Source organism: Pipra filicauda, unplaced genomic scaffold, assembly GCF_003945595.2.
Source record: "Pipra filicauda isolate LSUMZ 115617 unplaced genomic scaffold, ASM394559v2 scaffold294_size920599_pilon, whole genome shotgun sequence".
Taxonomy (NCBI): domain Eukaryota; kingdom Metazoa; phylum Chordata; class Aves; order Passeriformes; family Pipridae; genus Pipra; species Pipra filicauda.
Window position 1 is genome coordinate 153,552 of NW_024104414.1, and position 13,706 is coordinate 167,257.

The 13,706-nt window shown below is 52.6% G+C and overlaps 1 protein-coding gene across 1 annotated transcript in view; it reads left to right on the forward strand.

Moving 5' to 3' along the window:
* Positions 1–13,706, forward strand: part of ADAMTS10 (ADAM metallopeptidase with thrombospondin type 1 motif 10) — a 55,702-nt gene that overhangs the window by 10,498 nt on the left and 31,498 nt on the right. Inside the window, exons 3-7 of the mRNA XM_027711524.2 lie at positions 2,707–3,071; positions 8,661–8,820; positions 10,765–10,982; positions 12,147–12,230; positions 12,609–12,754. Of these exons, the coding sequence (XP_027567325.1) occupies positions 2,707–3,071; positions 8,661–8,820; positions 10,765–10,982; positions 12,147–12,230; positions 12,609–12,754 (973 nt within the window). The remainder of the gene's footprint in view (positions 1–2,706; positions 3,072–8,660; positions 8,821–10,764; positions 10,983–12,146; positions 12,231–12,608; positions 12,755–13,706) is intronic.

Below are 13,706 nucleotides of genomic sequence, written 5' to 3' on the forward strand. Positions count from 1 at the left end.
CCGTGCCCTTTCCCTTCTTCTGCCATCCCTGCTCTCTTCCCACCAGAAATGGGACAATGAGGTACCTCTGCCCACATCCCATCCCTCCTCCTCCCCAGCTTTCTCCCTTGCTCTCTCCCAGGAGGTTTGTGGTCCTTCAGGGGTGCCCAGTGTCCCACACAGCCATGGGCAGGTTTTCCTGGAGAAAGGCTTTTTATAGCCTCTCTTCCACAGCAATTTGACAGGTCTCTGCAGACACCAAGTGCTTATCTCCAGTGCAGACCCTTCTGGTCCAGTGGATGCAGCAGAGCTCAGGCCAAGGTCTATTCATGGAGTGTGAAGTGGCTGAGGGTCAGAGGGCACCTGACAGAAGGGCCAAATGGAACTCCCAGTATGGTCTGTAATGTGGGGAGTGATGGAGAAATGAGGGATTTGGGGAACATCTGTGATGTAGGATGGAGTAGACAGGGTTGGGGAGTAAGAGATCTAAACCTCTTAGAGACTAAATTAATATTTTACATTTTTAGAGAAGAGGAGGAGGCAACTGTGACACTGGGTGGGGACAGTGACATCTTTCCTGTGTTGAAACTCTCTCTTCATTATCAACACTCTGCATGACTGTCAGCAGAACCTTCATGTATATAACATTAGATATTGGGAATATTAGATCTAGATTGGATATATGGAAGAAATCCTTCCATGTGAGGGTGGTGAGGCCCTGGCACAGGTTGCCCAGAGAAGCTGTGGCTGCCCCATCCCTGGGAGTGTCCAAGGCCAGGTTGGACGGGGCTTGGAGCAACCTGGGCTAGTGGAAGGTGTCCCTGCCCTTGGCAGGGGGTGGAATTAGATGATCTTTAAGGTCCCTTCCCAGCAAAACTATTCCATGATTCTATCTTTGGTTATTTTTTCCATTTGTGGCATTCCCACTCAAAGGCATCACTTCCTAAAACATTCCTGTGACCAGGATACTGTTCCTAGGCTCTCCCTGTCCTTCATTTCCCAGGGTGACATCCCTGAGAAGATGCACAGTGACCAACACCACAACACAATCAGATTCTCACACACAACTTCACCCTCAGGCTCTGGACACCTTTTTTCCTCCTAGATACGCTTCCAGGTCAGGATCAGAGACTCCAACCCAGGCTCCTAGGACCTTTGTAGCCACAGCATGCACAAACCTCCTTCTGATTCACTCTTTTTCAAGCCCACATGGGCTACAAAGAGGGAAAAAGAAAAACAAGGCACTTCCCGTAACAAATTTTTCCAAGCCTGAAGTCATTGCTGAAGTGCAAATAGTCACCCTTGTTTGCATCACAGGGGATGCAGGAGAAGCTGGAGCACAGGAAGTTAAAAAACTAATAATTATTTCTGGCTTGTTGAGGCAAGGGAGAGGTGCCAGAAGTGCTCATGGTACGGAAGGAGGAGCCAGGAGAAATGCAGCCACCCTGAAGCAGCCTGTTTGCTTAGGAAGCAACTCCAAATAGGTGCAGAAAGCACAGCAAGGCTCTTCCAGAATGAACAGAGGGTTCAGGACACTTAAGACCTCCAGACACGAGGGGTTCAGAAAACACAGTGTGGGGGAGAAGCTGTCCTGCCCAGCACACGATATTTTACATTTCCTACTGAAGCCTGTGGTGCTGAGGGCTGTCAGAGACAGCTCAGATCCAGCCTTGCAGTCCCTGGGACATTTTCCTTTGAAAAGGAGGGATTTCTGGGGAGGTTGTTCAGTGCCAAGTTGTTTGACAGGCAGAACTGTTGCATTACCAGGCAGATAGGTCAGACAGTGACCTTGCAGAGCACATTTCAGAGCACTACAGGACAGGCCCAAAGTTCAAGTGCCCCAAGAGAAGGTGCTAAGCCATGCTGATATGATAAAAAATATCACAAATCCAGTGAACTGGGAAGGCAGGATGGTACCACAGACAGAGACCTGGCCGAGGAATAGAGATGTCTGACTTCTTTTCTTGCTGCCTTTTCAGCCCAGCTGGGGAATTCCGGTTGCCCTCTTTCTTCTTTTGATAGTTACCCTCTTTCTTGCTTTGGTATCAAGGTTGGCACTACAAGGACAGTGGCTTTATGCTCCTCAGGAGGATGCCCAGGACCTCCTGCACCGAGGCAGCTGTGACTGGGGAGGTTGGTGTGGTGCTGTGATTGTGTGAGTTATCAGCTGGCAGGTCCATTTGGCAGCTGTAGATGTTCTGAGGAACCCACAGTTCCTCAGCAAGACTGATATTGTCACCCCAAGGCTTGTTCTGGTTCATTTTGAGGAGACCTTATTGCTGGGTTTGTTACTGAAATGATCCAGTTAAAATAACCCTCCAAACCACAGAGTGTAGCTCTGCACAGCCTGGAGTCCCTCTGCCCAGTGGAGATGGAGGATGGATGGATGGAGGGATGGATGGATGGAGGGATGGATGGATGGATGGATGGATGGATGGATAGATGGATGGATGGATGGATGGGGGATAGTCCAGGACCAGAGCCAGGTCCTGAAGGGCCCCTTTACATCATCTGCAGAGGAAGAAAATTAGACTCCATAGTGTTGCTATCCCAAGGCTCTGTGGGCTGCAGAGCTTTGGGAGTATCCCAAGGATCCTGCAGCCTGGGCAGAGCACACCCTGTGTGTCAGGCCCCTGTGCTGCCTGTGGCTGTGCTCGACGTCACTGGGTGTTTGACTCAGGCTGTCCTTGCAGAACATCATTCCTCTGTGTTTCCTTCCCTCCCCAGAGGAGTTCCTCTCCAGCCTGGATCACTATGAGATCGCCTTCCCCATCCAAGTGGACCAAAACGGGGACTTCCTCACCTTTGACATGCGGAGGCAGCTGAAGCCGCGGCCCCGGCGCAGCCTGGGCTCCCTGGCCTACGAGCCCTCCGAGCAGCAGGTCTTCTACAAAGTCTCTGCCCACAGGACCCAGTTTCTGCTCAACCTGACCCTGCACTCCAACCTGCTGGCTGAGCACTTCACTGTGGAGTACTGGAAGCGGGATGGCATGGACTGGCAGCACGACTTCCACGAGGACTGTCACTACGCTGGCCACCTGCAGGACCAGTACCTGAGCTCCAAGGTGGCCATCAGCAACTGCAACGGGCTGGTGAGTGTCTGTGCTTGGCAATGCCGACAACTAATTGCAACCTCTTTGATCTCTGCAACCAGCTGTGTGTCCCAGCAGGTGGGTCCATGCGCTGGGAAAGGTCTGGGATTGGTGTCAAGCGGGAATATTGCACCAGTGTCCAAAATGGGTGGAAGGTGCAGACAGGACACCCCTCATCACATCTCCAGGGGTTCCTCATCCCTGTTCCACTTGCAGTCCTCTCCCTGCCAAAGGCAGTGGGCATTCTTCCACTGATTTTAATTGGAATGGGATAATCCAGGCTCTAGACTGTTATTCTGGCTCTCGAAGAGCTCTCCCCTCCCCTTCCAACAGCAACAGCAAAAAATGTTTTGCATGTGCTGAAAGAAAGGGAGAAGTGCAGGAGGACAGGAATTTCACAGCACCACTGGAATGTCAAAAGTGCATTGAGGTCCTTACAAGTGTAGATAGATTCCTGGGGTTCCCAGGCTTGATTTCAGGAGCTAAAAATGTGAATTATGTAGGAAAAACTGAAATAATCAGGTTTTCAGTATGAAAAAGAGAACAACAAAGATGCATTCCTCAAAGCCAGCAAGGCTGCTGGAAGGAGGGTGGGAATGATTGATTTTGCAAGTCTTAACAGCTTATAAAAGACATCATGGTCCTAAATATCAGTAAGAAAAGCTTAATGGTAACATCAGTGGTAAGGTTAGCTGAGGTCTGGACTAGATTGCTTGGAGAGTGGGAGATCTTTGGAGATCTTTAAGAACAGGCCAGATAAATGCCTCTCAAAAATCCTCCAGGTATGATTCATTACTTCTTCCAGTGCTGGGAATAGACTAAGGACTTCCATCCCTATTTTTCTGTGATTTTTCTGATATTTCTGGCTCCTAAAGCACATTTCATGACCTGCCAGATGGAGGGATGGAGCAAACATACCCCGTTAGTGAATCCCAAGGCTGATGGCTCCCTTGGAGGGATAACATGTAGAAAAAGACTCTGTAGGCCAGACTCATATTTAGGCTCCAGCCCCACCTCTGAGCACTATTCTGGCAGTGTGGAAGAGCATCCAAATGGGAATGAATTCACGTTTGATTTATTGCTAAATTACACTGCCAGAACAGTGCTGTGGGTTATTAACAGAAATGAGAATCTGACTCATTATATCATAGAGTCTAATGTTTCCACCTCACAGCCAAAACTCAGAGCTGCATAAACTCCTGGTTCCCTTTGTTTAGACATGGGAACTCTGCTCAAGTCCCAGACAATTCCCTGGTGTTCTCAAAGGCACTGGGGGGTGAGCTGGATGCTGCTGGATCCGGAGGGATCTGGCATCACCCTTCCCACTTCAGAGGGCAAGCAATGGCCCAGCAGCACTTTGAACTGGGATAATTCAGTCCACAGGCTGTGTTTAGCCCTGGAGAGATACCAAGGGCTGTCTGGAGGAAAATGCAGCCAGGCACAAAGAGGGACTGAGGGTCATCCAACAATGTCTCCTTTTCCTGAGCTCTGTCCCCCTGCCCCCGAGAGCTGTGGACATCAGGGAGGGTGGGGGAGGAGGTCTGCTGGGTCAGTGAGGACAACAGGGTTGGGAATTTGGGCAAGAGGAGCCTGGAATGTTTGTAGCTGGCAGAGAGGGAGCCGTGCTTACACCAGAGACCTTTGGTAGAGCTCTGGTTGCTCAGTAACAGCTGATTCACTCGTGCCACAGCGTGCTCATCCACAGCGTGCTCAGCTTCAGGCAGGAATCATCTGCTTTGGAGGGGACGGGCAGGGACAGAAGAGGGTCCCCAGTGGCTGAGGAGTCCAGGTTCGTGTTCCTGCTGTTGAGGGGTGACTGCACAAGGTGACCCATGTTTGCAGACCCGGCTCACTGAAGCTGCCCAGAGGGTTGTGGTGTTGAAAGGACACAAGCAGGAACCAGGTGCTGGTTGTGGGGTGAGCTGTGCACGAGGAGGAGGGAAAGGGATAATTGTGTCCAACACAAAGCTGAGAAAATGGTAATGAGCCCTTAGCCATCCTCCTGTCCTCCAACTCCCACATCCCTCAGGAATTTCTGTGTCTGCAGGGTGCACCACTAAACTGCTTTGTTTTCAAACACCTCTGACACAACCCTCACCTCGCAACACATCAGCTTTGGATGCCAGTGTCTGGGCATGTCTTCCCAATATCCAGACATGCTCCCACTGTTTTTCTAGACCATAGGCCTGAGGGCACTTGGGCAGAGAGGCTCACCCCACACATCTCCCATGGAGGGCGAGCTGGGCTGGGCTTCAGGCTGAGCTTCAGGGGAAGCCACCCAGGCTTAAATTCACAGAATCACAGAATATCCTGAGCAGGAAGGGACCCACAGGGATCATCAAAGTCCAACCCCTGGCCTTGCCCAGGACACCCCAACAATCCCACCCTGTCCCTCAGAGCGTTGTCCAAACCCTCCTGGAGCTCTGGCAGCCTTGGGGCCGTGCCCACTGCCCTGGGGAGCCTGGGCAGTGCCCCAGCACCCTCTGGGGGAAGAACCTTTCCCTGAGATCCATCCCAACCCCCTGGCACAGCTCCAGCCATTCCCTCAGGTCCTGTTCCTTGGTTCCCATTGTTTAGACATGGGAACTCTGCTCAAGGCCCAGGCAATTCCCTGGTGTTCTCTAAGGGACTGAGGCTGTTGGTTCCTTATCTATAAACATATAAAATGTTATTCTTCACCAGAGTATCTTTACTATACACATATATTTATATTTTTGCAACAACCCTTATGATTTTGACATAAAACAAAGCCATAACAAATTTTTCCTTACACAGATAGAACTTGTTTTGGGTTACTTTTGACCACAGAAGGGTTTGGGTTGGAAGAAACCTTAAAGCTCATCCAGTCTCACCCCCTGCCACTCACTTCCACTAGCCCAGGTTGCTCCAAGCCCTGTCCAACCTGGCCTTGGACACTTCCAGGGATGGGGCAGCCACAGCTTCCCTGTGTTTGCTGAAATCGTGTTTTCAGCTGAAGAGCCCCCCCTGGGCCCAGCATGGACACAAATGCTTGGAGCAAGGCAGAGATGGTCCCTGCTGAGGCAAACAGCTCCTGTGTCTGTATGAGGAGCTGGAAGAGCCGAATCCCAGTGTGAGGTTGTGCTTTTCTGAACCGTGGTTATAACTAAGAACACAAACCGTCCTTGCTCTGCAGTTGACCTGGCTGAATCACGGACAGGATATCCAGTTTAGCTCCCCCACAAACCACAGGGATCTCCCTGAGGACTTCTCACCACCCCCTTTCACCAGGCCTGTGTCATGTCCAGCATCTGGACCTCAGAGCTGGGTCCTTGGGGTCACCCTCCCAGGATATCCAAGCTTCGTGGCGGGAGGTGGTGGTTTGAGGCTCCAGGTTTAAGTCAGAACATCCCTTTTGCAGCAGGACATGGGTTTGGGGCAGGAATTGCTCTTCCCCCTTGGTGCTCTGCCCCAGGCTGGTGGTGACCTCCTCCTCCCCGGCCCTCGGAGCCGACAGCCAGCTGGCTCTGCTGCCGGCACTCAGCTTTCCGCCGGAGCCCTGGCCAGGGTAACCTCACAGTACCTCACTTGTGTTTGAGAAGGTGGAGCCCAGCCAAGAGCAACAGAGCCTGGGGCAGGAGGAAATCCCCCGGCACTGGGGGTTTGGGGGCTTTGCCATGCACACACTGCCCCAGTTGAGCTCTGGGAGGGAGGGAGAGGGGCAGAGCCCGGCTGAGCTGGGAGGGTCCATCCTAGAGAGGCTTCCCCCAGAACACCCTCCACAGTGCTGTTACACAGGTGGGACCTTCCGTTCAAGGGCCTCAAGGGGTTTTACAGACACCGACTTCTCCTCTCTCTGCCACAGAATCCCAGAATATGCTGAGTTGGAAGGGACCCACAAGGATCATCCAGTCCAACCCGTGGCCCTGCACAGACACCCCAACAATTCCACCCTGTGCCTTTCAGGATCATCCAAATGCTCCTGGAGCTCTGGCAGCCTTGGGGCTGTGCCCACTGCCCTGGGGAGCCTGGGCAGTGCCCAACCAGCCTCTGGGGGAAGAACCTTTTCCTGAGATCCAACCTGAGCCCGCCCTGACACAGCTCCAGCCCTTCCCTGGGTGCTGTCCCTGGTCCCACCAGAGCAGAGCTCAGTCCCTGCCCCTCCTCTGCCCCTGCCCAGGAATTGGAACTGCAGTGAGGTCTCCCCTCAGTCTCCTCTTGTCCAGCTGAACACACCAAGTGCCCTCAGTGTCCTGACATGGCTGCAAATCAAGGCCCTTCCCCATCTCTGTTCCCTCCTTTGGACACCCTCTAATGGCTTCAGATCTTTCTTATATTGTGTTCCCCGAAACTGCCCCAGTATTGCAGGGGAGGCCACACCAGTCCTGGCAGAGCAGGGCTCCTGTTCCCTGGGCACAGAGGGAGATTTTAAAGTGCTGTGACATCCAAAGTGCTGTGACATCCAAAGGACAGCATCAGCGCTGAGCTGGTGGCAGGGCAGGGGTGTCTCTGCACACAGGGATGATCACTCTCCACCTCTGCTTGCACACAGGGAGTGGGAGGACAGCCAGGTAACATGGGTCTTGGGCGTTTGGGATCATGCCTGAGCCATGCCAGGTGTATTTCTGTGCCTTGGTTGCTTGGTGGTGAAGTTCAGCTGGTGGCACAACCACTTTCCTTGGAGTTATTGGGAGATTCAGGAGTTGTTACAGTGATAGAGCTCATGTTGTGCTTCCAGAAACTTTTTTGGTTGCTCAGACCTTTCAGGTAAGGGGAAATCTTGCTGTGAGGATGGGACTGGCTGCAGAGGAGAGATCTTGCAAGTAGCTGGTGGGTTTGGCTGCTCACCCCACTGGGATCTGCTCCTGCCTGGTCATCAGTGTCTCACAAGTGGCTCCACTCAGAGAGAGCAAAGTCTGGGCTCACAGCTGAAATTCAGTCAGTCAAAGAATAAAAAAACCCAAACAAATAAGGGAGCAGAAACAAGATCATCTGACTGAGGTAGCCAGTCTGAGGTGTACAAGGTGAACAACCCAGGTTCCAGGCTGCAGAGGAGGGTTGTGGCTCCTGCTCGTTGCCTCCCTGCTTAATCAGACTTTGGATTTTAAAGATTTGGTGTGTTTCTCAAAAGCCTCTGAGTATTCACACTTCTCTGCAGCTCTGTGCCCCAGTTCCCAGCTGGTGGGAATGGTCCTGAGCTGCTTTGGAAGGTTCTCAGGTGAAGCTGAAGGCACAGGAGGCAGGTCTCACTGCTGAGCTGTGCTGCAGTTTCAATGTATGGTATTTAGGATCGCACAGGCAGCTCTCAATGAGACTGAGTGGGTGGAATAAGAAACAACTCATTCATAATTTTGCAAAGAAAGGCTGTGATTTCCAGAGGACTTTAATGAACACAGATGTCTCAAGGCATCCAGGACCATCTGGCTGGGTTTTCTCTGCTCTGTATGTTCATACAGTTCAGAGCTTGTGTGTGAATGAAGGATTCCTTCACATCCTCCAAAGTATTTATCAGTCCCCAGAAATTATGGAGTTGATTTACAGAAAGCTCATTATGAGAAGCCACCAATTCAACCCCCAGTTCTCTCTCCATCTCTTTTATTGCCTTCCCTCTCTCTCTCTTTCCTTCTGCAGCACGGGGTGATCGTGGCAGATGAGGAGGAATATTTCATTGAACCCCTGAGCCCTGGAGCCAACGTCAGCACGGGGGGAGAGGGCAAGGGCAGCCCCCACGTCGTGTACAAGAGATCATCTCTCCAGTACCCCCACATAGACGCAGCCTGTGGAGTGCTAGGTACCTGTTCCCACCAACACCCCCTCAAGCCATCCCAGAAAAGGCTGGGAATGTCCTGTCAGACCAGGATTTGAAGGTGCACACTGCTCTAGGTGTCAAAGAACCAAATTCATCTACATTCAAGAAAGATTTCTGTTTACTTTGACCCATGCTGAGCACTTCCGGTGGCCTGGTCTTTGGAAAGGTCTTGTGCTCTCCTCTTCACAGCAGGGCTTTTAATTGTGTAAATTGATCATGGGATAGAAGAGAGAAAAGTCCACCTGTTATTTTTACTCAGAAAAATCCTCCCAGATTTGGTCAAGTTACCATGTATTGAGAAATCACAGCTTACACATGCTCAGCAGAGACTTGCCTTTGGTTTTCAGCCACTGCAGGTTGTGTCCATGCTGAGATAACTCTGCTTCTGTTGGAGACCAGGTGGAAAGATGCCTTGGGGGTGGGATGTGGGACCTGGTTGGTCACAGACGATGTTTACAAGGAATGGTAGCTGTACTTCTACCCCATTTCTACACCTGCAAACCTCTGACTCCCAAAGGGACTCACAGGTCTGTCCTGGCCTCTCCACAATTGCCCTTCTCATCATCTGTGTCCCAGAGTGTGGCTGAAATCCCTGTCCTTGGGAATAGACTCCATCTACCCAAAATGTTGCAGGCACACAGGATGCCTCTCCCTCAGTTTACAGAGGTAAACTTCCTGGCTCTATAAGGATGAGAGGCCATCCCTGCAGAGGGGCTGGATGGCTTTCTGTGGATCAGTTTGGGGGGACAGAGCAGAGCTCTCCCCTGCTGCTCCTGGAGGTTTATGTGTCCCTTCAGGGTGTTCATTCACTGCCTCAGTGGTGACACTTAACCAGATGAGGGGTCACTGCTGGAAGGGGTGGGACACCTGGAGACACGGGGGCACTGCCACCCTGCTCTGGGCAGCTCTGAGTGTCCCCAGACCCACCAGCATCTCTGGAGACACTCTGTATTTCCCTGGCCCAGCTCCTCCCATCCCAGCTCCCAAAGCTGGGACAAAGTGCCAGCAGACTCCCCTTCTGTTGACTCTGTGCCACATTCCCCAGCTTCCAGAAAAAAAAAATTTAGCCTGCTCCTAATTGCTTCTTGGAAAGCAAAGTCCGTGCAGTGGGAGCCATGGGGCAAACACAGTTCAGAACAACCACAGTGCAGCTGGCTCAGCAAAGCCACCCAGGCTGGACCTGTCCTCACCTGAGCACCCCCATGAGCTCCTGGGATGAGCCAGAGGAGCTGGAGCTGGCAGGTTGTGGGGCTGCCTGTGATCTGCCCGTCTTCCCAGTCTGGTAGATGTTTGATGATCCAGCATTAGAGCAGAGGAAGGGGATTCTGGCAGGGTAGGAGGGTGGCTGTGGTCTCCCAGTCAGCTCTTCTGCCCTGTGGTGGTCTCCAGGCTGAGGGATTGGAGCTTATGACCCTACTGGAACCCTCCCTAGGGTCAGGTCAGCAGCACTTGGAGTCTGAAGCAAAGTCCTACAAATCTGCTGCTGCTGCTTTGGAGGCTGCAGCCATTTCTGTGGAGGAAAAGCTAAGTCCTAAATTGAGGTCCCGGCAGGAAAAGGAAAGAGGAAATGATCAGCAGTGGCTTTATTTTCAGGTTATATCTGTGCAGCCTTTAAATCCACTCTGGGACAGAGGTGAGGGCAGGGCTGGGCACATGGATGTGTGTGGGGATATGGTGGGATGGGCACACACTCCCTGGAAGCAGGAGGGGGCAGAAGGGGGCAGGAGGAGGCAGGAGGGTGCATGTGGTGCCAACAGGGCTGGCAGGAGCACAGGGACAGCCCTGGGCTGCAGTGGGGCATTTGCTGGGTCCACATGAAGAGCCCCACAATGGTCTTTCCTCTCCCCTCATGCTGCACATCCCAGACCTCTGTGAGCTGCCGAGTTGCTGCTGGAGGGCAACAGGAACATCTCTTTCCCTCCTCAGATGAGAAGCCCTGGAAGGGGAGGCACTGGTGGCTGAGGACACTGAAACCCTCCCCTCTGAAGCCAGCGGGCAACCACAGCCAGCGGGGGCAGCTGCCCCTCAAGAGATCCGTGAGCACCGAGCGCTACGTGGAGACCCTGGTGGTGGCCGACAAGATGATGGTGGGGTACCACGGCAGGAGGGACATAGAGCAGTACATCCTGGCCATCATGAATATTGTAAGTGTTATAACCACACCAGGAACGTGAGGGGGACTCAGACACACACCCAGCAATGACTCCTGTTCATCACCCCCAATGTCTGGGCTTGGCAGAGGGTGCTGTGTGTTTTTCCTGCAAGAAAAGTGGGGTGGGAACGCAGTGGGGGAATCAGATCTGTTCCAGGAGGACAGCGGCTTCTCCTCGTGCTCAGAGCAACAGTTTTGCGTCAAAAATCCTGACATGCTGCTGCTGCAGATGAGCAGTGGTGCCCCAGAGCCTGCAGGGCCTCTGTTGTAAAGGAGAGGCACCACAGGAGAGGCAAACTCTGGCCTGTCTGAGCTCACCACGGGCCAGATCTGCGCTGGGAGAACAAAGGCCTTTCTTTGAACAGCATCTCTCATCTCAAATTAGCATTGCAAATAGGGCCAGCCAAGCTGAGAAACACATGGGAAAGCATAAGGACAGTGAGCTCTCACGCCTGGGGGCTGAGCAGCGTGAGGGGTCGGCAGAAACACCCTCCTTCTTCCACACCACACTGCCCGTGCCCCTGGGCTTGGGTCATTGCTGGTGGCAGGATACCAGGCTGGCTGCATTAACAGCCTGAATTGGCCACGCTGAATCCTCCTGTGAGGTGAGATGGGCTTGGAAATTATCCATCAATCCTCTGAAAGCCCCTCTGTGATGGCCCTTTGTCCTGTCCTCCACAGGATCTCCTTTCATGGCTCGATCTGTTTGCATTTCTAAAGCAGACGCCAGCTTTTAAAACAATAGCGGTTCTAACTGTTTCATCTGCTCTGACACACCAACCGTGTGCTGGCAGATTTCTCAGAGATGCTGTGCCTTTCCCTCAGCAGAGCTTCATCCTTGGGGCTGAGCGATTCCATGGTCGTGGGGCTTCCCCTCCTGAGCTCCAGGCAAGGAGCAGGTGCTGGGGGATCATCTTCCCTGCTGAGTGTCCCCAGAAGGAGACACCAAAGTCTCTCCCTTGTTTTTTCAAGCCTGGTAGTGAAGTCTGTGGGAATTTAGGCTTTTCCCTAACTGCCAAAGGGGAGTTTTTGTTCAGATCCCACAGCCCTGATTCTACCCACAGGGCCCAACCGAGGGCTCACCCCCTGATTCCAGTGCCACCCAGCCAGAGAGCTCATTTTTAAGACTCCTCTTTTCTTGTTTCTTGGAGGTCAGGTTGCCAAACTTTTCCAGGACTCGAGTCTGGGCAATATTGTCAACATCCTGGTGACCAGGCTAATTCTCCTCACCGAGGACCAGGTAAGCTGAGCTTTGCTGGACCATTTCCATCACATGTCTTCACTTTCTTTGTGGGTCTGTGTGTTCCCCTTGGATTTCACCTCCAGGAAACCTCCCCTGTGCAGCCTGTTGGCTGCTCCACATCCTCCTAAAGGCACCTGGGGACTGGGTTCAGGCCATGGGCTGAGGAGACCTCAGGGACTCTGAGGATTTTTTCTATGATAAGGTGACTTTAGGGAAGTTTAGGTAGCTTTAGTCCTCCTAAAGTCACATTTTGCCTGCTTTCTGTGTAAAGTGGGGGCATCTAGACTGGTGTCAGTGCTCTGCTGGAGTGGAATAGGCAGTGCCTTCACATCAGAGCTCTCCTGGGAACACGCTGTCATGTTGCTTCCATTCCAGCCCACACTGGAGATCAACCATCATGCTGGGAAATCCCTGGACAGCTTCTGCAAGTGGCAGAAATCCATAGTGAACAGGAATGGCAATGGGAATGCTATCCCTGAGAACGGCATAGCCAACCACGACACTGCAGTGCTGATCACCAGGTGAGGCTGAGCCCAAGCCCACACCCAGCAGGGCTGTCCTTCATGTTGTCCTCTCTGGGGTTGTCCTCTGGGCATCTGTCTGTCCTCTGGGCATGTATCTGTCCTCTGCCTCTGTCCAAATGGATCATCCAAGGCTTCCATCCCCCACGAATGGCCTGGCAGTGGCCATCCTTCAGTCTGGCCATGTGCCAATTCCCTCAGAGGGATGTGGATTATTGCAGTTCACACAGCTATCATCTTCCACTTCAGTTAGTTCTCATCCTCCAGCATCTTCCCTCGGTCTTTGTTGGGCTCTCAAGGAGCTTAGTTTGCAACCACGGGCATTTGCACACCAGAAGGCAATGGCATGGGGCTGTTGGGTACCACTAGAGCCCGTCCTGGAGTTGTGGAGCACTGGGTATCCTGGAGAGCCCTGTCTGCCTCTGCTGTAGAGGGTGAAGAGGATCCAAGTGGGACCTGAGCATTGTGACAGTGACAGTGCTCCAGCCAGTGCAGGATTTGGCTCATCTCATTTTAGATGACTACGTGTAGGGCTGAACTCTCTCCTCAGTGGACATCCTTGGAGTAGTTACTTCATTCCAACTCCCTCAGGACTTCTGCCTGTGTCCCTGTGCTCCTGGAACAGCAGCTGAGGTCAGCAACATGACTTGGATGCTGGACTAGACCTCAAGAGCTGCAAGAAGGGAGTCTGAACCTTCATGTGGTGAAGGACATGTGAAGAACAAGTGAAGAACAAATAGCCCCCCATCAGGACAGATGGGGGCTTGAGCTTGAAGCAGCAGAGGATGGCAGGAGGGACAGCTGGAAGGACGGATGGGTGGTCAGAAGGAGGGAAGATGAAGAGATGATAACAGGGACAGTAGAAGGAGGAGCAGAGCATCTGAAAGGACAAGATACTGAAGGGAGGGCTGGAAGGAGTCCCTGGAGGTTTTTTCTCTGTCCCTGGAGGGTT